This window comes from Falco naumanni, chromosome 8 (assembly GCF_017639655.2).
Source record: "Falco naumanni isolate bFalNau1 chromosome 8, bFalNau1.pat, whole genome shotgun sequence".
In the NCBI taxonomy this organism is placed as follows: domain Eukaryota; kingdom Metazoa; phylum Chordata; class Aves; order Falconiformes; family Falconidae; genus Falco; species Falco naumanni.
Window position 1 is genome coordinate 18,258,254 of NC_054061.1, and position 26,127 is coordinate 18,284,380.

The 26,127-nt window shown below is 39.6% G+C and overlaps 1 protein-coding gene across 3 annotated transcripts in view; it reads left to right on the forward strand.

The window, feature by feature from the left end:
• Nucleotides 1-26,127, forward strand: part of KCNIP1 (potassium voltage-gated channel interacting protein 1) — a 435,639-nt gene that overhangs the window by 356,200 nt on the left and 53,312 nt on the right. The window contains exon 1 of one of the 3 annotated variants that reach the window (XM_040604353.1): nucleotides 19,790-19,963. The exons of the other annotated variants lie outside the window; for them this stretch is intronic. Coding sequence (XP_040460287.1) covers nucleotides 19,855-19,963 — 109 coding nt within the window. The 5' untranslated portion in view covers nucleotides 19,790-19,854. Of the gene's footprint in view, nucleotides 1-19,789; nucleotides 19,964-26,127 lie in introns of those variants that run through there. 3 annotated transcript variants of the gene reach the window in all.

The following is a 26,127-nucleotide window of genomic DNA, read 5'->3' on the forward strand; positions in this document are numbered from 1 at the left end:
GTTGGCTTCAGGGGCGGTGGGTTGGCCGATGAAGAGAGAGCAGAGGAGGAAGAGAAGGTGAGAGAGGAAGAAGCAGAGAGAAGAGAGAGAACACACATGGATGAGATGAGACAAGGAGAAGGCAGCAGAGGGGCTGTATGAAAAGTATGTTGGTATGAGATGGTAAAAGACCTTGTACAGCCGGCTAGTTTGGAGAGTGCTGCGACAGGGTAGAAGTAGGAAAAACTGTGAGCCAAGGTCAAGTTAGGGCATTGTGTGAATCCATGCAAAGACTGTTGTTCTGAAGTGTTGCTTCAGTTAAGGTGATGCTGAGGCTACCAAATGCAAATTGATTATGAAGTACAGAATTCACAGCTAGGCACCTGGAAATACGTCTGTTTGAGGCACGCTAATGTCCAATCTCCACTGGCTTCAGGTGTCCTTCGACTACCTTGGTTCTCTGGAGGTCTCCAGGTCCTGTCCTTCAGCTCTGCCTTGCCAGCTGCAAGGAAAGTGAAGGATAGCTCTTGACACGCATAAATCAAGGGTAGGGGTAATTTTTTTGTGCTGGATTGGGCTTCTGTGGGTAGAGGCTCTTATACAGTAAGTATTTGCACTAGGTATCTCACTTGTGGGCCTTCTGGCTTCAACTGGAAACTTCCCTTGTTTTGTTCCCAGTGTACCAAGTGGGAAAGTGTAAGAACAGAACTTCTTTTTCTTTAAAGAAGGTGATGTTTATTCTCTTCCAGAGGTTTTAGGGGAAGGGGTGTTAATGTGCAGGTGAAAAGAACCTGCTCAGGTGTTAGCCCTCTGCCATGCACGTTTATTCCCCAGGTTTGTGCAGCTCTAGCTTATTGCTCATAGAAAAACATGTAATTGCAGCAGTTTTCCTGGTTTGTTTCAGTTTCCCAGTGAGCCTGGTTTCATTCCCTCCCACATGAAGGTATGCATAAAAGATAGTATACATCTGCACTTGAATTTGGGCAGTTTAGGGTTGTTAACTGGTCAGTTAAACAGCTTGATTTCTAGACAAGCCAAACTGTATTTCCTGATGCACTAGATTTATTTTTAAGATTTCCCGTCTCCCTCTTCATCATGTCATGTGCAAATTAGTCCTTCAGAGTAATTTGAAAACAGGGGCTTATGTGTGACAAGAATGTATGATGTGAAATAGATGGTACTTTTGTTTTCAGTTAATTAGAAACTTGAGATCTCTCATTACTAATAAAGCTTCAGGTTTCTGTTCTTTGAAGCAGACAATTTTCCAATCAGACATAATTACTGAGAAAAGCTCCTTGGCTGAATCCATTAAGTTCCCTGCCTCATTTGTTGGTTGTTTTTTTGGTTTGTGGGGTTTTTTTTGGTTGGGTTTTTTTTTTTCAGGGGGGTGGGGTGGGGGGGGTGGTGTTGGGGTTTTTTTGTCTCCTTTTCCTCACTTCTTGGCCTAGAGACAGTAAAAGATATGGCAAACCTTCAATAATTACCTGAATGGCAGACACGCAATAGCTTTATAAGCTATCTGAGTGAAGGTTATTAAATCTGCTACACTGAGCTGTTCAGCTACAGCTATTTCATTCTCTCTCTATGTAGAACTTTAAAAATTCTCTGGGCAAAAGGAAAAGTATTGCTTTCCAAATACATGTTAATTGCTCATTTGTATTGATGCTGGACATAATTCATGAAAAATTCTTATAAAGTGCCTGCCCTTGAATGGTTTTCTGGATAGAACACCAAATGTAAATGCCTCCTTATTGTTACAGATTGCCTACCTCTGTGTCAATTTAAAATTGTTGCTTTCTCCTCAGCAGTGAGAAATTATGTATTTCAAATTACTTCCTCAGAGCTCATCACTTCAGAAACATTAGCACCCTTGTCTATTTGTAACCTGCCTTTTTACGCTCTTGATTATAACTCAGAGTCCAGAATGGATTTCCTGATTTTATGGGTTGGTGTAAAGCTGCTGAAGTAAAATATTGTTGCCTGAGAATTTTGCATAGGATACACTGGTGAAAAAAAACCCTCTTCTTGGAACAGAACCAAATTATTTAATTTTTTTCTAGGCTAGCATAGAACACGAGAGGAATGACTTGTGATAATACTTGGAAGGAGAAACACTGCAGGCATTGCTGTCATTGCAGACTGATTACAAATGACCTTGGAAAAGTGAGCCAGCATTAATTCTGATAACCTAGATGCATAGAAATTTTCTGTTTTCTGCATTACCAAGTAAATCCTGATGGCATAATATCCAGGTGTCTTACTCATGGCTTTTCAAGGTCTCTGTTTTGGTACCAGCAAAAAATGCTATTGGAAAGGGACTTAGAATATCTTTGTGTATTTACAAAGAGTGCATTAGCTGGTGTTAGGCAAGGGTCCAGCTTAACATAAACTGGGCTTAAAATTCCTATGGCTTAAGCAATATTTAGTGTGGTTTGAAATAAATAGCTTATAGGTATGTATATAACTTTACAGCATGCTTCTGAAGTTCTAGTTTAAATTCAGTACTGATAAATCACTGGATTGTGGAATACATTTCACTTAAAATCCAGACTTCCAGAGAGGGCCTGGCTTGGGAGAGTAGGTCAGACTTATTTTAAGGAAATTTCTTAATCTGTTTAATTCTACTTTTTACTCAGAGGTGCCCAAAAATGCATGCAGGTTCAGGAAAGAAAGCAAGGGAATTCTATTCTTCTGTCCCAAAGGTGACTTTTTTCCCCAAACATTTTATTGATTTTTTGCATTGAGTGGATGTAATCAATGTCAGTGCAGAACTAACTGTTCCATTGCAGTGTGTATGGATAGTTTGGGAGGCAGGAAATTCCAAACCAATATAAACAAAGTGATCATTTTTTAGACTTTGCAACAGTGCTGGGAATACCCAGTTGGATTATCTATATAAGCAACTTTAAATTCCTCCTGATGTGTGTGTTGTCTCCCTCTGTCTAATATTCTTGTTTAATAAAAAGCAAACAAACATTGTTGGTGTGTCTAAGTACACTTGTGGGGTTTTGTCCAATTTCCTCCAATTCAGATCTGCCTTTTTTAACCCCAGAGGCATGACCAGTCGTGTACATTTGGTACAAAGCATGAGAGTTCTCCTAAACAATACCTTAATGGTTAGAAAACTGGCTGAGGATGTTTGAGATTAGGAGCTGAAATCCCCTTCAGCCTGTTCTCCCGCACATACCTTGTGCTGTCTCAATGGTCCCCTCGGCACGCTGCCCACCCTGCACAGGTATTGCTGGCTGTCTATTGCTTGCACCCTCTGACTGCCCTTGCTCTTCTTCCAGGGGAAGAAAAGAAACCAGCCAAGGGAGACGTAATATCCAATAGTTAGTACAAAAGTTTGTCTTTTAAGACAATCCCTTTATTCTGCTGAAGTGTCTGTTGGCTGTCTCGGTCTTCCTCTGAAACGAAGTCGGCTTGCTGTCCGCTCTCTGGGTGATGTGTGTTGGTACAGTTCTCGGCACAAAAGCAGTATTTGCTTGTCATTATTGCTACAGGAATCACTATTGTTAATTCACTTATCGCGTGCTTTTCCTGTATTATACCACAGTTCATTCCAAAAGAGTCTTTTGAACAAAAAATAGAATTTGCAAATTCTTTTTACTTTTTTTCACTCAGTCAAGTAGCTTCTCAATGAAGTTAAACCCTTTATTGTTCAGAGAAGAATTTGTGGGTTTTGCTTTAGCTCAAAACCCAAAATGCTCAGCAATGAGCTACAAGTATAATGCTGCTTTCTCCTTCAGCATTTATTTCCCTTTGTATGGTCTACAGCCTTAGTGCTTCTGTGGGGTTTGTTGTTGGTTGTTTGCTTTTTCCCCCATGACTGTCTTTTTTTTTTTTTTTTACTTCCTACAAAGTCAGAATTGCTTCATGGGTATTGGCTTGAGTAAAAGCAAAGGGCCCCGAACCGCCCTGTAAGTTTTAATGAGCTGTAGTCTGCCTGTGCCTTGCTCAGGTTTGAGTCCAGTAGTGATTGTTGTTCAGCAGAATTTCAAATGGTTTATGAAGTTACTCCTTGAAACGAAATCCTGCTGGAAGAACCTGCTGCTGACCTCTGCTTTGTCTTTGTCTATGCCCGGTATCATCTGCAGGGGTAACAGAATAGGCTGGTTGGGTAACTGCAGATTTAAACAGTGAGTACCTGATATTAGGCTGTACTCCTTGTACCTCCAGAAGCATTTGGATGTACATAAATGCTTTAGAGCTGTCCCTGGTTTTGAGCTGCTTATTAAGGCTATGGTAGGCTACCTTCCTATTCTTAATTTTTTTCTCTGACTTCTGGTGTGCATTCTCCCTCAAGCTTGGCTCAGTAAATTGACGTGTTTCTGGTAACAAAAGCAGACATCTCTGTTTAGGGTTAGAAGAGTAATTGGCATAAGTCTGGCTGATATGTATGGCATGGATAAACTGGCTTTTATCTGATGTTTCTCTTCTTTTTAGTCTTGATTTATCATTCAGTTTTCATTATTTCTTCCTGTCTTTTGTAGTCTTTTTTTTTGTTTTGTTTTGAAGCTTTCTAAAGGGTAAGACTGTTCAACAGCAGCCAAGGAACAGTCAAGTTTTCAAATCAGAGGTTTCGAACAAAAGAAAAATAGACTTTACTGACCAAGTAATTGTAAATGGCATTAAGATTAGGAGTGAAAAAAATGAAGGCAAAGTTGTATACAAGCCTGAGCCTGAATAATTTGAATTAAGGTGTTCAAGTAAGACAGCAGGAAGAAGGCAGTGCACCAAACTAACCTGCCTTGAAACTGAGGAAACCTGTCCTCTGGCCCTGGCTTCCCATCAGGGCTCTAGGAAATATTCTCTTGCTCTCTCTCAATTTTCTTATTAGGGTTTTCTTTGTTAAATATACCAAAACTATAGGTGAAAGCTCTGTAATAGTAGCAGTAATTACCTCCTGATTAGTATTTACTTAAGAGGAATTTCTACCTATAAGAATTTTCCTTAGTTTTGGTAGGGGTTTTTTGCAGCTATTTTCTTTCATAGGTTGTGCGGCCTATTTTCTCGTGTTTCTTAGTAAATTGCTAAATTTTTATGCACTATATAAATTTACCTACAAACCATATCATCCTGAATCGGAATAAAATATCCACAGACTTAGTACAAACAGGAGGTTCTCAAAACTTATTTCCATTTCATTATAGCCAGGAAACAGAGATCTTTGTGTTAGCCTTGCTTCTCAAGAAATAATCCTGTACTGAAAGGAGGCAGAATTGCAGTGCCTATTCAGATTACAGCCAGTCAGTGTTTTCCTAGTTAACAGATAGAGGCTAAGACAGATTTTGTGGCTTGATTTCTAAGAAGAAATGAAAGCAGACCCAGAATTTTGTGGTTTTCTTTTAATGCTAAGAAAGAAAGGAGGCAGAGAGCTGAGCTGATAACTTATGAAAAAAATTGCTGTGAAAGGCATCCAGCACTCCCTCTCCATCACTGGTTTTCAGGCAGAGCTGAAGTGCTGCTCTCTGTATGCTCTTTAAAAACATCAGGCTTTAATATTAGAGTTTGGGTACAGCAATAAGCAGACATAGAAAGGTGTGACTTAAGGTTTCCTGTACCTTTGTCTTTGTTGATTTTTGCTAAGTATCGAGTGTATATGGCGTGGGCAGGGTCTTGGAGAAGCTTTTTAAGACACCTTTAGATTGTGCATCCAGAATGTTTTGATACACAAGAGTTACCCTGCACAGAAGTCTGTGCTGTCAGGTGTTGCCTTAATCTGGGCCAGTTCATCAGTGGTTCAAAATTGTTCAGACTACTACTTAAAATTATCTATATTTGTGTAATAGCAGCTGGCTCTGGGCAAACCTGCCAACTGCCGAGTCCCTCCAGCTTTCCTTGGAGTGGGGATGACAGTGTGGTGTGGGTAGACTTCAGAATGTGCTTGGAGACTGTGTAGTAGTTGAACTAGATGTTTCTTGCTGGTTCTTACCTTTCCCGCCTTTTTCTGCAGCTAGAATTAGCTAGAGAGCAGAGGCCAGGAGGAGAAATAAATGAAATGAGAACATACAGCTTCTTAATGAATTAGATTCAAGATAACTGGCTAATTACAGGAACCTGTTAATTCCCAATTGCTGGAGTTACCTTCCCCCAATGGCATCTTTGTAACTGACTTCTTTATTAAAATGGAAATGTTGGTCAGTGCCTCCCCTAAAGTCACAGCAAACCCATGTCACAACATGCCCAGCAGCTGGACTCTGGTTTGGGCAGTCTCTGAAACTGAGTGAACTGAAAATATCTATTTCCTACCTGTTGGTAGAGCAGGGCAGAACTATTTTTCAAGAAACTTCATTCAAAATGATGCAAGTGAGACACCTGGGGCAGGGATCTAGTCTTATACCAAATGACTTCCTGAAAGACAAGTGTCCTTGGCTGCTTGTGAGGACATCAGCAGTGACTTGCCAAGCTCTGAAATGCTTAAATTCATATAAGGAGATTATTAAGATTTTGTGACACATAGTTATTCTCTTGGGTGAAGGCCTACGTTGATACCAATGGATGTTTCATCGCTTTGGTTTGTTGTATCGTATGCTTCACATTGACCTTTACCCAGGTATTGCCTGCTGTAAGGCTCTCTAAATGCTCCTATAGTGTAACTTCCTAGTGTTTCACAGCACTTAGTATATTTATCCCATCAGAGGTCTCTGAGGCAGTGCCATTCATTCACTTGTAAAAGGGGAAGCAAAGCACAGAGCTCAGGGTGGGGGTGCGCCTCCTTCCTGGGCCCCTAAACACACGGGGGCACCCTGGTGTCTGTGACCTGGCCCTGGTTTCACAGCTTCTGACCAGCAGAGCAACCAGGTTTCTGAAGTTTCGGACTAACATCCATCTTTTCTCACTTTTTGTGACTCTGTTGCCTGTTAGGAACAAGCAAGGGCTGACACTGACCACTTACTAGTTATTGCTTCACACCATTAGTAACACTTACGTGAGCAGTAACTAAGGAGGACCATAATGGCAGTGACTCAGAAAAACATTTCAGTCACCAAGACTGAACGTCAAGGAGAAAATGTCAATTTCAGCATCAAAGTGGCATTGACTTAGATGTGCCCAAGAGAAAAATGAAAGGCGATAGAAATAGAGCACTGCCCCCAAAGCCAAACCACTAGTATAGTAAGTGTTTTATAGATAGTCAGGCATAATATGGGTATGCAGAAAAGGGCTTCACGTTCATGCAGGTCATATTGCCTATTCTGGTGTATATGCAGCCAGCCCCCATGAAGTGTGGTGCCCTGGTGATTCATTTGTGTATGATATGAAGCATGAAGACTTTATCTTGCTCTGCTGCTGCCTGGCTATGCATGTGGGAATCAATCCTTTTCTTTCAGCACACCAAGGGGGATTGAGAGAGAGATTGAAGAAATTTCTGCTGTGAAGGCTCAAGCTCAGATCTGAAGCATGGTCCTTCACCTGTGTGTGGCACAGCTTTCCTCTTAACTAAAGCCCACATTTAAGACTTGTTGGTTCAGCTCTTGTGGCACAGTTAGTTGCCCTGTCCCTGTGCTTTGAAGTTGTAGCAGAGACCAAAGCAAAGTCTGAAATGACATTGTGCCATTAAAGTTTATTGAGTGCCTGTGCAGTTAACATCACTATAAACAAGTGATAACCAGAATCCTCGGCTGACACTTAAAGTTTAAGGCTGTTGTATGGTATTTCCAAGTCTATGTGCTGCCTAATGCCCCCTCAGAGCACAATTACTGCATAAAATGAACTGAATGTATTTAATAAATATGCTAACTTCACCTTCTCTTTCTAGAGTTGTAACAGTGAAATTTTTAGTAGATTTGAGATGATGTTATTTGAGAAGATGCTATTTCTCTCTTAACTGGCTCTCCAGGCACTCTTCTGTTGTTCAGGAAGATACATATCTATCCCACTGGAAAACAGTTTATACTCTGGTCTGAAGAAACATATGTATTAATGCTTGCTGGTGCTTATATCAGAACAGCTAGAGACTACCTACTTGGTATTCAGGAGAAATACATAGGAATCAATTTTTTTTGCATGTTAGCACAAAAGATTGTAGCTTTGCAATCAGAGCAACAAATTAGACCCTAGAAAATTCCTTCCTGCTTAGATCAATTATGTAGCAGAATCCATGCCATTTTGCCTATGTGCATAGGTGTGAAATCAAAGGGTTTTCCTTTTTCTTGTTTTGATGATGCTGGAGCTAGCAACTGAATTGGTATTAGTGCCCTTTTTGAAACTGGCTGATTTGAGAATATTACGGATTTCAGGCTCACAAAGCTTCACGTATTCACAAATATATTTATGTATTTCTTCCCAAAAAACGTAATCGACATGTATGGGTTTTTCTATAGTGCCCTAAGATACAGATGCACATATCTATTTTTTTAATCTAAAAAAAATCCTCCTTTTAAGTAGACCATAGAGCTGAAATGGTAAAACTATGCAGAAAGATGCTAATTGTGCCGGCTGAGCCTCTGTTCCACTTCCAACTGTAGGCAATGAACAGTCTGTAAAGGCTGCCTTTGTGGTAACTGTGTATCACACAAAACTCTGGGAATGGAGGGCAGAAGATGGGGTGTTTTCTCAGCATAGGTCATTCAGCTTTCCTCATGCAAACTAGATCTTTATATAGTTGCTTAAATGGTTGAATTTATATCACCAAAGTACTATAGTTCTAAGAAGCCTAAACTGGTGGAATGATTTCATGATCTGCCAAAACTGAAAGAATTTCTACTTTCCTTCATTTCCCAATTTTTTTTCCTGCATGCTTTTCTTCTACAGAGAAGCATCCTTCAATTTTCAAGGCCAGCTGGAAATGGGATACTGCTCATTACTTCCTTATTGAGTAAAGTGTTAAGTGCTTGGATGTTGTGCCATCTTTCTTCTTTCTGGAAATGGCAGAGATGTATCTCTAAAATTCATACCAATACTTTTGTTCAAAATGTTTAAGCTGTAACTGGACGATAAATCTTGCATGAAAACAAGTTTATTGTAGCGCATGGTTTCCTGACGATTAACAAAAGAGTTAATCATAATTAGCTAGTCACTGTGAATGTAAAATGCTTAAGGATAGAGAAAGCTTCAGCCAAGGATTTTTAAACATACTGAAAAATGTTTTGTGGTTTAGATTAACTAAACTACCATCTCCAATACCTCCGGATATAATTCAGCATCATTGGTAGATTTTGGGTTTGTTCTTTGCCTGAAAGAGCTCTGAACAGAATAAGTACCAACAACTGAATTACCCTTTCATGTCATCTAAGAGTATTGCCCTCCAGGCCTGAGCTATGATATATTTGAGCAGCAGCAAAGCATTCACTGATGTATCCAAATTGATATTTAGTTTAATAATGGCAATTAAGCATTGCACTTTTTTCACAAGAATGTACCTTGCAATTAATAAGCTGCAGCTTAATTAAATTGGAAGGAGGGAGGGGGAAAGTAGTATCCTTTATCGTACTCTTTTCCATCAATAAGAATGTGTTCCAATAAGCAAATTGACAGGACTCTTTAAGTAGAGACAGTGTTGTTAAAACCTCCAATGAAAATATCTAGTGTCCATCATGAAAATATCTAGTTAATTGACATGGACATATTTAATCAACTTTTCCTTAAAGAGCTGTTTGGATATATGTTCTGAGGAGGAAATATCTTCCTGTGCTTGAACTGACCAAATTTTGGATTGACACTGGAACTGGACCAGCACAATTTGCAAAGGGATTTGACCTTTCATCTTCCTACCTGCATGCTGTGTATTTGATTTTTATTAAGAGATGGCATAATACAAATTACATATGTAAATGAACACGTGATGAGTTTTTATATGTATATAGACACACACATCAAAGTTTGGTTTACAGCACAAACGTTAGTATTGTGATACAGTATAGTACCTGTCCCTGGGGAGCCCTGTGGTAGGAGTCCATGTAATTGCCATTCTTCTGCAGACATCGGAAGAAACCATACAGTCCCAAGGTCCAGTGCTTCTAAAATGTGCTGAACTGGGTCCCTCTTTACAGGACCCTGGTTTTGTCCTGTTTGACACCAGGATTAGCCCAAGAGATGTGCAGCTGTATTGCTTCAGAGGCTAAGTGCCTCTGCAGTAAGATCCGACAAACTCTCATGCAGATGAATGTTTATTTTATCAAAAGCTGGCTCTCAAGTGTCTTATGCTTTCTTGGAAAAAAGTGAAGCTTTGAGTTGTACATGTTGAGGACTTTGAAGAAAGTCAGATATCATCCTCAACCATGGAAAGCACCTGTAATACATATCATTAGTTATTCAAGAGGGTTGTGGATTATTGGGTGAGTATTCTAACTGCTGAAGTGTGTATGATACATAGTGTACCCTAAATATGAATATTTACAGACCTTGGATGTGCTCTGTACATATCATTCTTTTACCTGTGCTGCCCTTTCCCAGATGTGCATTATAGTCATAAATCTCTTTCAGTTTGATTTTGCCCTTGGATTTAATCTTCAATTCTGAATGTAAATCTATTTGCAGAAAACCCTTGGCACCTTAGTTTTCCTTGCTGCTTTTTTCTATGCAGCTCATATTTTTTGATGTACTTTCAGCACTTTTTTTTCCTGGTTTTCTTAGAGGGGTTATCTGTGAGGTTGATTCTCTTTCCCTTGTCCTCTCATTCCTCTGTACAGAGAGTACATGTTGCCATATTGTTTTCCTTTTGTTCTCCTCTGCTGTGTAAATGGTAGCAGCCACGTGGGAGTGAGTAGCGTACTGGCTCCATCACTAGTGTCCAGCTTGCTTGGTAATGGAATATTTTTAGGTACACATAAGGGAAGAGGCTTGATGGTGGTTGATTATTTCAGGCTACTAGTAACTTTAACATCCTAAGTATAGTTTCTGTCATGCGCACCTGTATTGCAGCTCTTCACGTGCTTTGCTAGTTAGACATCAATGTTTCCATGAATGTCAGCCGATCTGTGCTGTGCTGAGAAGCAGAATTTAAATCGTGGTGCCACTAGAAGAACAGTTAAACCATAATTCATAAATCAGAGGGAGTCTGGTAAACTTCAGAGAGCTGACCTCTATGCTGAGTGCAAGCTACATGAAACTGCTGTCCCTCATCTAATAGTTGGAGTGGTGCTGGCAGAAGCAGACATCCCCCTTCTTAGAGCACCCTCTGAAGGTTCTCCTATTTCCTGTGTATTTAGAACTACAGCATAAACCACTCTTTTTGTCTGTGTTATACTTTATAAACTTGATATTGCTTCTTTAGACAATTTAACTTCAGACTTTTGTTTTATGAATTGAACCTTTTTGTTCTTGGTTTCTGTTCTATTGTCAAGTATTAATTGCTGAGAGTTTTTTTACTACTTGGCCCAGGTTTCCAAATGTTTTCAGGATGGTTTCGTTTGAGACTATGATGTCTCTAAAATAGTTATACGGTACTATTTCATAATTCACTGTGATGTATCTAAAATATGGATGGTTTTGTACAGTTTCATAATTCCTTCATGAATTTATTAACAGTAACTTTATTTTTTGTGGCGCTATCTTTTGCAGAATAATTATGCAAATAACTAATTAAATCTTTCAAGCTGGGGGTAGAACAGGAATACAAACTACAGATGATAAAATAAAAACTTAAGTGCAAGTAATGCATAGATGGTACAATGAAGATGAGACACCAGTAAAGAGTCAACAAGAATGTTTAGGTATTTCCTTATACAACAGGTCAGTAAGAAATTTAGAGTTATTTAGAAAACCATGTGCATATATTAAGTGTCTGAGGCCATTTAAAAGAAAGAAATCAAGAAAAGCGTTGAGAGAACATGGTTTAATGTAACAAGCAAAGGCACAATATCCCTTAAGCGGAGTGTTTTTCAGTGCTTAAGTCTGTAACGTGTATGTTGTAACTAACAAAGATATGAGGTGTGATCTTAACTGAGCAATGTTTCACATAATTCTTATGGAAAAATAAGAGCATAGTTCTAATATTCCTTTAATATTGGTATAATTAAAAGGTTTTGGATGGTAGCAATGGAGCAGAACAGACTGCAGCAAAATGGCATGGTCCATGCTCAAGGGCTTTTTCAAAAGAACAGAGTCAAATGCATTGATTTTAAATGCTGCCTTGCAAAGAGCAACCTGTGTGGGTTTTCCCCATGGGCAAAGGCTGGACAGCTTGGGCAAAGGCTTGTGGCTTACAGGTGACCCTATGCACACACTGTGGAAAGATATGCATTCTTATAACAGAAGAGGCAGCAGCAATAAGTGGCAGCCTTAGAAGTTTAGATTGAACATTAGGAGAAACCTCTTCCCTAAGAGTAATGTGGCACTGGAGTGAGCAGCTGTCTTGGAGCACCAGTGGGATTACTATCCTTGGAGGTCTTAGTCTCGACTGTGCTGTTTTCAGGGAAGCAGCTCTTTCTCTGGGCAGTAGGCTGGGATAGGTGATATCTGCTATTCCTTCCAACTAACACTTCTGTAAAATTATGAAGTGCCTGGAGACACCAGTAGATTCACATGATTTTGGTGAAAATCCTCAGTAACCAGCTGTCTATGCTCATGCTGTGACTGATGGCAAGAGAATTATCCATCAGGGAGAGATGTATGAGTAAGTAGTAAAGCGTATACGATACTGGATAGTTTCATTGGTTTCATTTCTTAGGGGTTTTTCCTTTATCAATACAGTTGGAATAAGCCAAAAAGCTGGTCAGAAGGAGCATCTTAGCAGTTATCAGCAAGCTGACATGCATTGGAACACTGTAGAAACTGTAAATAATAAAAGCAGTTATGCCAAATAACAGAGTATGATTGGTGTTAAACAAGTTTAATTTTGTTTTTAAGCTGTGATTCACCCTGCATCAGTCTTGTGATGTGAACTTATGATCTTCTAAGTCTCTGGAGGGGGGGGAACCTACCTGTTCATTGTCATTCCCATATAAATAACTCAATATGAATCTAGAAAAACAAAGCCCACTAGGAAAAAAAGTCAGGGAGCAGAGATTCTGCATTGTTAATTATCATTTTTATTAAAACTGGGAATGAAGCTGTGACAAGCCAGTGCCCGTGGGAAATATGTAATATAGAGGAAAATCCACCTGTGATGAGAAAATCACTACGGCCCCACTTGGCAGCAGAGGCTTTTAGCTTTATGCCTCTTTACTTCCAGCTTCTGGAAGCAGCTATTATCACAAGGGAGAGGTCACGTCTCCACTTACTTGGGGCAGAAATCCAGTAGGCAGGAAAATCTCACTTGCAAAGCACATCTGTCTTCTGGCAATTGTGATTTTTAGCATCATTTTTTAACTGCTCTTTACTACCATGTTAGGTGTGTTTGAGGAGAGTGCTCACCTCTGAGTACAGGTTCCAGGGGAAATGCTCAGCTGGATGGGGGACTCAGCACATGCTGACTGCATGGACTGGTGCAGTGGCGTTCCCTGTTTGGGGAAATGAACTCTAGTATAACTGAAACATCAGGTTTTATAACTTTGTGCGCAGTTTCAGGTTGTACATAGCCCCATCCCAGTGCCTCCCTCATCCGTTCTTCACGCTACATCCATCCCCTTACTCAGTGTTCCTTATGTCAGACTTAAAAGAAGAAACAACACAAGAGGGTATTTCAAGTTTTCACTCTCTCCCCTATTCTTCTTTTCCTCACCGCATGTGTCCCCCTCAACTTTGTCTGTTTAAAAAGTAGGAGAATGAGAAGTCTTGCAGCCTTTTCCTATCTTCTCTTTAGTGCAGCTGAGGTTATTAGGCAGTTGCTACAAGTCCATCCAGCCTAAACAACAGCACAGAAAAGACAGCAAGTTTGGTGCTACAGAACTTTGGGGAAGTCCTGAGAGCAGCTGTAGCACTTCTGCAAGTCTGATAGTGATCTGTGATCTTAGAGAAGGCTGATGGGTTTGGTTTTGCCACTCTGGTTTGTGCAACCATGTTGGTTTACAAATAAAAATCTAGAGAGAGGGGTGAAAACCAGTTAAATAGAAGGAAAAAGTGCAATCGAGTCTGTCTGAATTCCTGTCAATAATATCTAGTGGTTGGGAGAGGTTCTCGTTACCCTTTCATTAATTATATATTGCCTCAGTTGTATACTATCCAATTTCAGATAGTGTGCATGTAAAGTATGGTTCAAGTTAGTCTTCAGAGTTACCTTTTTTAGTTCATTAGTTGCTGGTAGTCTTTACTACAATTTGTAGCTTGATAGGAGGCTTGCTTAAACTTTGATCTGCATGTGCATCATTAACACTTACCCGCTTTTGTCATCATGTGGCCCAGCGCAAAACAAAGTCTTCTATGCAGCACTTTGTAGTAACTTCAAGGTAGGATGTGCTTCTCTGTACCTCCAGCTGGCATGCAAAAAATCAGTAACAATGTACTGGAATTCTGGAATCTTTCAAAGATATTCCTGCGTTTTTTCAAAGTTGATGTGAATTGTGTAATAAGCTCACAAAAGGCTGGGAATCGCTAGCTCAACTAGCTCAAGACAGTCCTCTTAAGGGGAAAAATGTGTGGGGTCCTCCTGCTTCTCTGCATAAATTGTCCATGGATCTTTAGACCAAACAACATCCTACTACTGCCAGAAAGCTGGGAGGCACTGATAGAATAAAGACGGTAGCTCTTTCACATGAATCAGAAGAATTGAACTAAGGGGAAATTTTTGATGGAATTATAGCTGGTGTTGTTACAGCAGAACAATTTATATCATGCCAGGACAAGGGTTCATCTGCCGGTTACTTCCCTGCACTCACACTGTGAGGAAATGGCAGACTGAGGAACTGAGCTCCTTACTCCTAGCTCCCTGGGCAGCACTAATAGAAAAGCATCCACATTTCTGTATTAGCCAAACCAACTAATGGGACATTTGTGGTTCACCTATCATTATACAGAATGTATCTCTAGTGAAAAAAATAATAACTAGTAATTAGCCAGGACCTTCAAAAACACTCCTAGCAGGTGAGTAACTGCTGGGAAACACAAGTGTGATATGAAGCCAAATTAATTTGCAGGCAGAGGGGTCAGGGTGGAATTGTGGTGCAACTGGAAAAAGACTTGAGCTCGTTGTCACTGGATGACTGTTAGTTTAACTGAAGATTGCTTGTACTTTAGATGGGGGCCCTAAATCATCAATTACTTAAATATCAAATTTGCTAGGTTTTTTGAAATTGTAGTCAGCAATTATCAATCAATTATATTCTCTTCACACATTCTCCAGATGGCACAAATTACTTGGGGCTAGTCAGATCCAGAGAAATCTGAGAAACACCAAAGGGGCTTAATCATGGTGAACGGAGTAGATGAATGACTGTTGACTAAGGCAAGCTGATAAAAAGCTGCAAGTTAAGCAGTTCATATTGTTGCTTGGGACTGGGTGCATTAAAGTCACTCATGAGAATGTCCTAGTTCTCATCTTGGTTTATCTTAAAACAGCAATAAAACCCACTAACTTTACGCATGTACAAAAGAAATCATATTGGATAAGTATGTATGAAATAGTAATTTCATACTTTTGACATTATAGCCACCTGCAATACTGTAAACTATCTCATTATGCTGTTTCTAAAATACAGCAGAAGTGGAAGGGCATCAGACATCTACAATGAAAATAGATTTATGGACAATAGCCATGTGAAAAGACTGTTAAGGATTGCTGAGCATCAGAAGATCTATAAACAGAGATATTTGAAATAATGAACTGTACAAGAAGAATCAATCAGATGTTCCTGTTTATTCTCCATTATAACACAAGAGCAAAGGAATATTCAATCAAAATGACAAAAATTTAATATTTAGGGGTTTATACCAGGCTAATCGGAAAATACTACTGGGGTTTTATTAAAGGTGTGGGCAATAAGAACATGTTATGCTGCATTTGTTTTAAAACAAAGTGAGGAGAAAATTCCTCCTCAGGAAAGCATAGATGTATTCCATATAGCTCGGTCACTGGGAGAAGCTTCTGCTGTGGGGAATATTATTTTTTTATTTTGCTTGATTTTTGCACCTTCATACAATGTATTTTTCCACCGAGCCAATTATAAGAGCTGATTATAGATTACATAAATCATTTATATGATTCATCATAGCAATTCTTTTATTACCAGAAAATCCTTTTCATTACATGTTATTTTGATTGATCTTTTTAAAGTTCCTACTTATGTTCCCAGAGGGCACACATTGTGCATATCCAGCGTAAACCTTTTTCACAGTTAATTGAGACATTCAACCCCTTTTGCTGCATGTGAGAGATATGTATGCTGGGCATTAGCAAGAACATTTATCTCGATTATCAAGACATCTGGTATTTTAAACATTTGGCTTTTTACATTCCTCTTTTCTAGTATTTGGCAAAAAGACCTTGCTGCTCTGCTGGTGAGCTTAACCTGGTCTGTATGTAACTAAATTGTTCTTTCAGTTGCTGTTCTACAAAATCTGTTGTTCAGTGGCTACGGTAGAAAGCCAGGCACTCTGTGCTATTTATTTTACATGGGATGTAGTTAAAATCATTTAGTCCCTTGAGCTACCCCTCTCTGAGGACAACAGTATGTATTTTGCAGCAGACTTATGAATGTTTGGGAAGCATCGATCCAAAAGATGTTTTTTAGGCTGTAGAATATTTATTCTGTAAAAACAAAAAAAATTTTGAATCTCACTATTTATTTGGCTTTGGTTTGGGTTTTCCCTCATTACTCCAGTAGTGACTCAAAATACCTAATAAAATCTTGACTTATATTTCTGCCTCTTGTTAAGAGCTGCTGGTCCTCTTTCTTCGCAGATTTCTATTGGAGAACTAAACTAAGTAGCCGTTCTTTGGTTTAATTCCTGGAACCTATTTCTCTCATTAGCTCAATACTACAGTAAATTATGAGTGTTGCTGTAACTAATGGGCCAAGCTGGGAGGTAAGCTTTAGCAGAAAGATGCTATCTTTTACTTAAATTAGTTCTTACAGTGGAAAAAACAGATGAGTATTTGAATTCATAGGATTTGCCGCCCATAAGGCATTCATAGCCAGCTCTAGTCAGCCACTCCTGATGAATTTGAATATTTAAGCAGCAGCAGAAAGAGGATTTGTTTTAATTAATTGTATGCTATAACATAGGTCAGTGTGCAGCTTCCAAGCTACATGGGTAGATGGATGAAGGGACCTGGTGCTCTGCCTGTCTGGCAACTGGCAGCAGTTTCCATAAAAAGTTAGGGATGCGCTGGTGTCATGTCACACTAACGTAAGGAATCCTGGTTCTCAGGGCAGTAACAAGCAAGTGAAGAATAAGCCCAGTGGCTAATGGCTGTTTCGGGAAGCTTGGGGAAATAAGGGGGAAGCAGCAGCCTTCAGGAAGAACTGCTGGCTTCAAGATGATCCCAAACCAACCTGAAGGTCCTGAGTGGAAAAAATGATCCTTCAACATTTCATCTAAGTCTGTTTAAAAACTGAGTCAACCTCACAAAAATCTTTTGGCTTTGACAATGTTAGACATACTGTCTAATGGATTCTGAGCTTCTGGCATGCATGAGGTCTTCATGCAGCAAGAATTCTAGGGTCCAAAACCAAATGTTCTTTTGCAGCTTGCTTATATCAGGAATGTTAGACTTGGCATAAATTGTTGTAACAGAAATGATGGAACTACCAGGTTTCCATGCCCTTCCCCATGCCTCTCGCTACAGTGCTGCTACAGGGCTTTAGAAGATGCAGAGGTGGGACACAGTGGGAGAACTGCAGAATTGCCAAGCATACCTGTAGAAAGCCAGGCTTTTTGAGTTTCATTGCTTATTATGTCATCATTTTTTAGTTTTACTTTTTTGTGGTAATTAGTAGATTCAGAAGGTTCAGGCATTGTTCAGAAGAAGCTATGTGACCTGATGTATCTGCAATAAATAACGTGCCTGGAAATGAGTGGGTGAGTAAGATGGGCTTTTTTAGTTCTGTGTGCTCTTTAAGATCCAATAACTTAGGGGTCTGAGGAAACAGTGCAAAGTGTACCAGGCAGCCAGTAAATCTGTCAAATATCTCTTCTATATACAGGAAGGAACCTGTTTATTTTTGTGGTCAGTGTGCCTGGCCAAACTTAATGTGATGGGGGTTTTGTGGTGGTTTTGGTTTTGTTTGGTCGTGGGTTTCTTTTGTGGTAGAAATGTTTCTCTAATGGAAACAGGACATGATTAACCAAGGAATTATCTAAATGTTTTGAGGTATGTTTATCACGTTTCTCCTCCAAATTCTCCTCTCCTTGTCTGGGAGCAATTTGACAGTGCAGTGATTTCAGTTCCTTGACAATTTTAAAGCTGAATGTGTACATCTGGGAAATATGAACCATAATGCGGCAACATAGTCAGTCATACAGCCAGGGCAATGAAAACCTAATGTGGCAGACACTACAGAGTACAAAAAAAAAAAAAAAAAAAAAAAATAATTTGTTTGGTCTGAAGTATTCATCTGTAGAAGTGGCTTTGGTATCATGCCATTGAGCTTTAGCTAGTTAGCTGCCAATGACAGAGAACTCTCATGAATAATGTATTTGGGAGTATGATCTCTTACCTGGCCACCTGCATACAGAAACAAAGCTCAAATTCAATTAAAGTATTCATTACTTCTTGACTTGATCACTCAAGTATGTATGAGTACTCTGCACCTCCAACCTGGCTTTAATTTGAGCATCTCTAAGCAATTCAAGTGTACTACTTAGTTAATGTGATATACAAAAATCTCTTTAGGGTTCTGCACCTGAAGTTATTGTTCAACAGTAGTTGAAGGCAGAGGCAGTATCAGAAGAGGTTATGGAAGCAGTTTGGCAGGGTAAAAGCCAGCCTGCCTTGCTCTTTTGGGACAGTGGGGAAAGGGAGCTACTACTTGCCTGGGGGGGGGGAGTGTGGGGACAATGAGAACCTCAAAGTCCTGTAAAATAAAAGGCGTTGGCTGTGTTTTCCTGAGCATCCCACATGGGACACACCATCATCTTCCCCTAATAGCACGCTTGAAAAATCCAGCTTTTACTGGTGTTGCAATCTTGCATCTGCTATCCTGATAAAACACTCAACCTGCCGAGTGTTTACTCATCTGTGGTGATAATGGAGAAATACATAATTGACTGAACTTGAGAGCAACCTGCAGTGCTACCCCGTGCCAGCAGCCTGATAAAATATTGCAAAGGTGAGCAAGTGCAAAGTGCTTCCGTCTGTCTGAGCTGCCTGCAAAGGATGGCTCTTCCAGGCCAGTGCCGGTGCACACGGATCTCTGGGTGTGCATTACATGTCAGCAAAATGCCCCCACTGCTGTCCCGTGGGTAATCCAGCGGAGCAGGGCTTGGAGCCGCTGCTTACAAACACAATTGCTGCACAGGTCTTGGGCTCTATACAGGAATACACATATATGTGTCAAGTGTGTTTATGCACATGGCGGGAAGCGAGGAAGGAATAAGGGAAAGACCTTTCCTTTCCTTCCCTACAACGTGCCATAGTATAGTCTCTTACGTCGTGTGGAAGCGGCATTGACAAAAAGCATCTGTATTGGCAGAATAACGGAGAAAATCCCAAATGCAAACATTGGTGTCACAGATATTAAAAAAAAAAAAAAAAGTGTGAGAGGTTGCTGAGGTTAGCAGCACAGTGCTAAGTTGTTCAGGGGCGGAGTAAACTCTTGAGAGAATTACCCTGAAATGAAACGAAATAAAACCATAGATTATAGTTAAAAATTCCTTGTATGTTTAAAAAAAAAAAAAAAGGCAAGGGGGGGGGGGGGGGGGGGGGAAGAGGAAAACTAGAAACAGGGGGAGAGGTTGAGAAACAGAGGCAGTGTGAGAATGAGGGGGGGAGGGAAATGTGCTGTACACTTAGCTGAGCAGCAGGAAGAAAAGCTTCAAACGGAGGATTTCTCAGCGTTAGATGTCTGCCAGTTGTTTGCAGGCACACCAGTAGGTATCTGTGTGGTGCCTTAAAGGATGTGGACGAAAGGCGAGTCGGAGGGACTTCAGACTTTAGGGATTGTGGTGGTGGTGTGCTCCTCTCTGAAACTTTTGCACTACCTCGGGCTAATTGACTTGTCAGATGGTAAGAGAACTTCCAAGTTTTCCAGCTGCTGTTTAGTTTTGTTTAAATTTGCTTCAGTAAAGCCACTGTAGGTAGCAGACAGGCTGTGGGAAGGAAAGCATTGTCTGTCAGTGCACTGATTCTCGATATTGTGATTAAAAATCATACAGGCTGCAAAGAGGGAATTATGCTTTATTGAGGGCTTTCGTGTGCTTTTGGTATATTACCATAGCTAGAGAGAATCTGAAGCTGTGATTATCTTTTTTGCCTTATGTATTTTATCAAATTAAGAATTTTTTTCTTATTGTTAATTCTTTTTCTCTCTTGAAATTAGTACCAGCCTGGAAAAAGGAAAGTGTCCCTTGGGGTAATGGAAGCACAGCTGATAATTAGATGCATGATTTCATATGGCTATCTAAAACAATTCTGTTGTGACATTTCCAGATTAAAGACATGATGGAATGAATGTGAATAAAAGAAAACTTCTCTGTATTTGTTATTCCAGACACTTCAGCAAAGTAATCAGAAGCAAAATAATCTAGGGAGAAATATTTCTGTTTTCACCTATTGAACTGGAAGATTTAGTCTCTCTTCATCTTATCAGTGTAAAGAACTTTTTTTTCTTAAAGGTTTTCTTGTCTGAGTAAAACATATATATTAACAATTAAGGGAGATTTGGGATCTTATTATCTATTCATAAAGCGATGTAGGTATCATTTAATTTTGAGAGAAAATAACTTCTTGATGGAGTAAATGAGGTATCTTTTCTTAAAACAAAGAGACCTCCAAGTCATTGAGTATATTCTTGCTTCGATCACTAACTGTGCCAAGTTCATCTAGCAAAGGAAATAGCAATGATAAAATATTAGCATAAACACTTACATTACTTTCTTCAGATATTATCTTTAAAATACAAGAAACCTAAGGCTGATGAAAGATTGAATAAAAGTAGAGGATATTTAATATATAAATGTTTTATTGGATAATGTTAAAAACAAGAAAAGCAGATGGTATTTTAACCTTGCTACTGTAAAATCAGTGCTGTCACATAAACTTGGAAATCCTCCTGCAGGATTAGGAACAAATGTGAGAAATGGCCTTAATAAGAGTTATTTTATTTAGATTAAGAGAAGATGTAAATTGGCATGTATTTGTCATTACATGAATGTTGCTATTCCTTACTACAAAATGAATATCATGGGAGTTTTTAGTTTACTCCTGGAATGCCACTGGAGTTCAATTATATAATTACAAATAAATTAAGATCTCTGACAATGACAGCTAATTTCAAATAATGGCAACAGAAGTGCTCACCTTAAAAATAAACTGTTAAATCTAATGCTGAGGCAGTTTCATTGCTACCTGTTTAACTGCAAGAACGTTTTTATACCTTCTTTCCACACTTAGTTACTGTACTTCCAGTTTCTGCCCTTTTCAAAGCAATTGCTTTCCCCAGAAGTGTCTCCCCAGTGTTTCTCCAGCAAAGTCAAGTACATGACAGGTGAGAAAGTTGTCTGTTCAAAGATGAAATCAGCAAAAGTGAGCAAACAGTCCCACCTTGTATTCACTGAGCAGCTCCGGCTGCATTTTGTTTGTGGTCATCAGTTAATAATCACTCAATCCATACAAGTGTAGAAGGGTGTAGCATTTTCTTGTAACTCTTTGTAAAGGAGCACTGCCAGTTACTGATACACACGGTTCCTGATTGCTGATGAATTACTTGGCAGTGCATAGGAGCATGACACTGTAAACTGTTTCAGATTTGGATAACTTTTCTTGGAATTCCTTTTTTTCTGGCTGCAAAATAGTTCACCTGGAGACAAAGATATATTTATCTGGTACTCATTATATTGTATGAGTTTGTTCTTCCCTTCTGACTCGTGCTAAGAATTTCTTATATGTGTAAACAGTAACATTAATGTAATGCAGATCGTCATTAATGTGGTGCAATGCAGACTTCAATCACTAGGAAATCTTTAAAGGTGCCATTAAACGGTTTTCTTTGATGTGCTAGGTGGCAGCGATGGCAAAAGGTATAGTGGGTGCTTATATTGCAACATAAATATTTCTAACATCTTTTAATGCTCTAGAAACAATCTCATGAACATACAGCTATTCCATGTGCTTTCTCATAACTGTGAAATAACACTAAAATAAGACTCTGAAATTGGCTATATTCTTATTCCTTCTTAGAACTAGAATTAGTCTGGCTCCTGTAGACGGACCAGGCTTGCTTAAACAGTATTCTTTTGTCCTGCTTAAAGGAAGAAAAGAAAAAAAAAAAAACCACCCCAAAACCTGAGTGCTGATTTTTCATTAGTCTAACGTAGGAAGCAATAGTTATAGAGAGGGAAATAGCATAGACAGTAATTTGAAAATGTGAAGTTTTATAATTTGCTGCAGCTGAATGAATGGGTGTTCAGTCACATTCCAGAGGTGAAGTCCCATTCTGGCTGTTAGTTCATTCAGGTGTTTGACTGGAAATGACTGAAACCAGAGACATTAGTGGCAGTTTTAATCTCCAAGCACAACCCAAAACTGCTGAGCATTTTTAAAGAAAATGTTAAACCAATAGGAATTATTTTTTTTCTAATTTCTTCTGTTCCACCTGAGATGCTGGTGGAGCAAGCCTATATGAAATGACCCCCTAAAACTCAGCAAAGATAAGAGCTCAGTAAGATCAGACCTTTGCCAGTTACACTGTTTTATGTTTTCTGAATTATTCATTAGAATGTTCCCATTGGCTTAAAACCAAGAGGGAGAGGAGAACAGGGCATGGTAGCCTCTACATATAACTAAGAGACAAAATTTACATAACTAAAGAGAAAAGCTTTGCAAAGCATGGGGGGGTGGGGTGGGGTGTGTTTTGTGACCCTAATAGAGTAGAAATGTTGATGACTTGCTGCTTTATGCTTTTCTCAAGGTTCTGTCTGTTGGGGGTTCATGTTTGTTGGTTGTCCTTGCTGCCATCCTACTTTTTGACAGAGCCGCTTCAGTCTCATTAGGTTAGTGCCCAGCTCCTAAGAGCTACACAACCACATCCAAAAGGGTGGGCTAAGAGTTGAAGATTGGGTTTTAGAGCAACAACGCATCCACAAACAATTATATGTACTACGTATTATTTGGGGAAATACCTGGTGAAACCTTGTACTAACTTATGACTGGGGACCAAAAAAACTTCTTCATCAATGTACAGCCAGAACTTACTCTTGTTTTGTTTTGTGAGTTTGGCTTCAACTTCTTTGCAGAATATCCATCCATCTTCTAAGTACCCTTGAAGAATTCATAAATCTTATTTCTTGAAATTAGAGGGATCCAGAGCAAATGCGAATTGTGCTTTTGGACTAGATGGTTGGCTGACTGGTTCAGTAATACCTGTGGCAGGGTAAAAACCCCTGAAAATAAGTAGAATAAGATATACCATGAAATGTATTGTCAAGGATACAACTTTTTACTGCAGGAAAGCTTGCTTTCCTTAGTTGTAGTCACTTACTTTATGACAGAAGATTTAGAGGCAGGTGCTCAAATACTTTTCTTGATTGGATAAATCTAGAAATCAGCTCTCAGATGCTTCAGAGGTTTTTGCTGTATGTGTCTACGTAATTCAACAGTATGTAAAAAATATACTGCCAACTGGTAGATTTCAGTTGCCACTGAGAGAAATAATTTTAGTATAATTACTAATGGAGATGAGGTCTTAAAGCCAGTTCCCGGGACCTTCACTAGAATGAGTGCTTTCAAGTCTTTCTCAGTGCACCTGTTTTCATGTGGTGTATCAGTGCCTGATGTTTTTTGGAGAAAGGAGATGGAGATAGACGTTTACTGTTGAATCAAGTAACCTTTAAGGTAATCCAGACCTCAGACCCAGAGGCTTGTTTGTTATAGTGCCTTTACTTGTCAGCAGCTGAGCTCAAAACAAAAATGAGCTGAATCCTGAAGCAAGAACTCTGCCCAGGTTCAGACCTGAAGTAACTGCAAAGAGGTGAGATTTATAATCTCGTAACTGGTCACTTCAGACTGTATTATTATTGTCTGTGGTACTCTTCAAGTGTTGGGGCTGAGCATAGCCAAAGATCAATCATACCCGATATCAATTTGATTCGTGAGGTACTGTTTAGGATTAAGTAATTGTTGGGGTCTGCAGCGGGTCTGCAGACAAGTTAGTTGACCTCAAAGACTTAGCCGTGTACCTTTAAGACAGCCACAAATTGTCAGGTACGTAAACAGGATGTGAAGAATCAGAACTTAGAACCACAGCATACGGGCACCTACAGCAACAGCAAATAGCAAGCAAGGAGGACACAAAAACCTATCAGGGTCTAACACCTGCACTGTCTAAGATATATAAATAGTTTGTATAAACAATAAAGGTCATTTTGTCCTAACCCAGCCATGCAGACATAGTGTTTCTTTTAAGTCCGCCTCGACTTGCGTCACCACAAGTAATAGCATGCAAATGTGGAAGCCTCTGAGGAGGAGATCAGTTTTGCACCAGGGGCAGACCAGATTTCCTGCTCTGGCTTTCTGAGCCCAGCTCCACAAAGATATTCATGGCCCAGCTGCTGCAGATACTAGACAACCTGCAGTGAAATGCGTATTCTGTCTTCTCATAATATGCTAAGGTATCGATTAATTCAAATGTGGAAGAAGGATATTCTTCTGTAAAAGTTCTTGTGAGAGTATGTTCTTTCCTCTAGCTTTGAAGATGGGAACTTCAAACCCACTTTAAAGAGAGGGAAAGAAGAGAGGTTTGAGCAGCCTAAAAATTGGAATCTTTCTTCTCCAGGGTATCCCCTGTGAGGGTGCTCAACTATGAGGTAATAGGGACAGAAAATGCTGGTTTCAGCCTATTGATGCTGCATGGTGCAGAGGCTGTATTATAGCTGAATCAACAAATTTCTTTACATCCTTCCCAGTGATTTCTTTTCAATTATTCCAACCTTTGTACAGATTTTTCTTCATCCAAGGCAGAAATCATGTGTTCTCGTTCTGTGACCCCAGCCTGTTGAGAGCCAGAGCCAGTGTGAACCTCCACCAGCAGCCAGGGTAATAGCATCCCCCGTGAAGCGGTGCGGGCAGCAGGTGTGGAGTGTGCTGCCCTGGGAGGCACTTCTGAACTGCCCCGGTAGTGTCAGTGCCGGCAGAGTTGGAGCAGTACACCAATATTGGAGTCCAGTTCCTTTCCCCACTATGCTAATACCTCAGTTTGTGATAACCCAGCAATTATTTTTACCTCATAGGGAAGATAAGGATAACTATTATTGATACTCTTCAGAGGGCTCAAATGAGAGGTGTTATAAAAATGCAATCTGTAATTGCAGCACGTCTTCTCTGAAGCACAGGGTAGAAAGCACCTGAACCTGTGCACTGCATCCTCCATCCTCTGTTACTCTCACTGTACGATCCTGTTGGTTTCCTTGATGCAGTTTCTCTTTTGTTCTTTCCCACCGATATTAGTTGTTTGTTGTGTTGGGGGTGGGGTGTTGTTACTAAATAAAGTGTACCTGATGATAGTTGCTGGCTGTTTGCAATTCTTTTTATCAAATTTTTCCGCACTGTGTTCTAGTATGCCACATTCCTACTTTGGCTTTCAGTCCTGCTCACTCAGGTGAGCTGAGAAGTACAATGCAAGTTAAACAATTTTACCTGTAAATACAAAGGATTGAAAAATAAAATGTGAAAGCTCCTGAAAATGGCTTCCATTATTTCATGTACCTACCTTCCTGGCAGGCACCTATACAAGTTTTTGGGTTTGTTTTTTTTTATAGGAAAGGCAGGGATCTATAAAAATTTTAAGGCTTCTTAATATTTTAAGGAAAACTATTGTTAGCCTTAAAAATCGCTCAACTGCATTTCTGAAAACCCCTTAGTTGTATAATAGAACATCGTATGTTGCAATATGCCACCGAAATGAGAGTATTGCCCTGCCTGCTGAGGTGAAGGTGGCCTTGTACTGGCCCTGCTGTTGCAATTGATCTTCTATGTTTTAAGGACTGCTCTTTGCAAGGAAAGGTGGATGTTTTGTGCATGGTTCCATATGAACTTTGATAGAAAACATGTATGATTTGATCTAGGACAGAGGTTTTGATGTTTTTCTTTAATAAACTTTCCTCTTGTTCTTATATGTGTGGTCGTCTGCGTATGAGGTGGTACACTTCTTTCCTGTCATACATAGAGTCATGTAA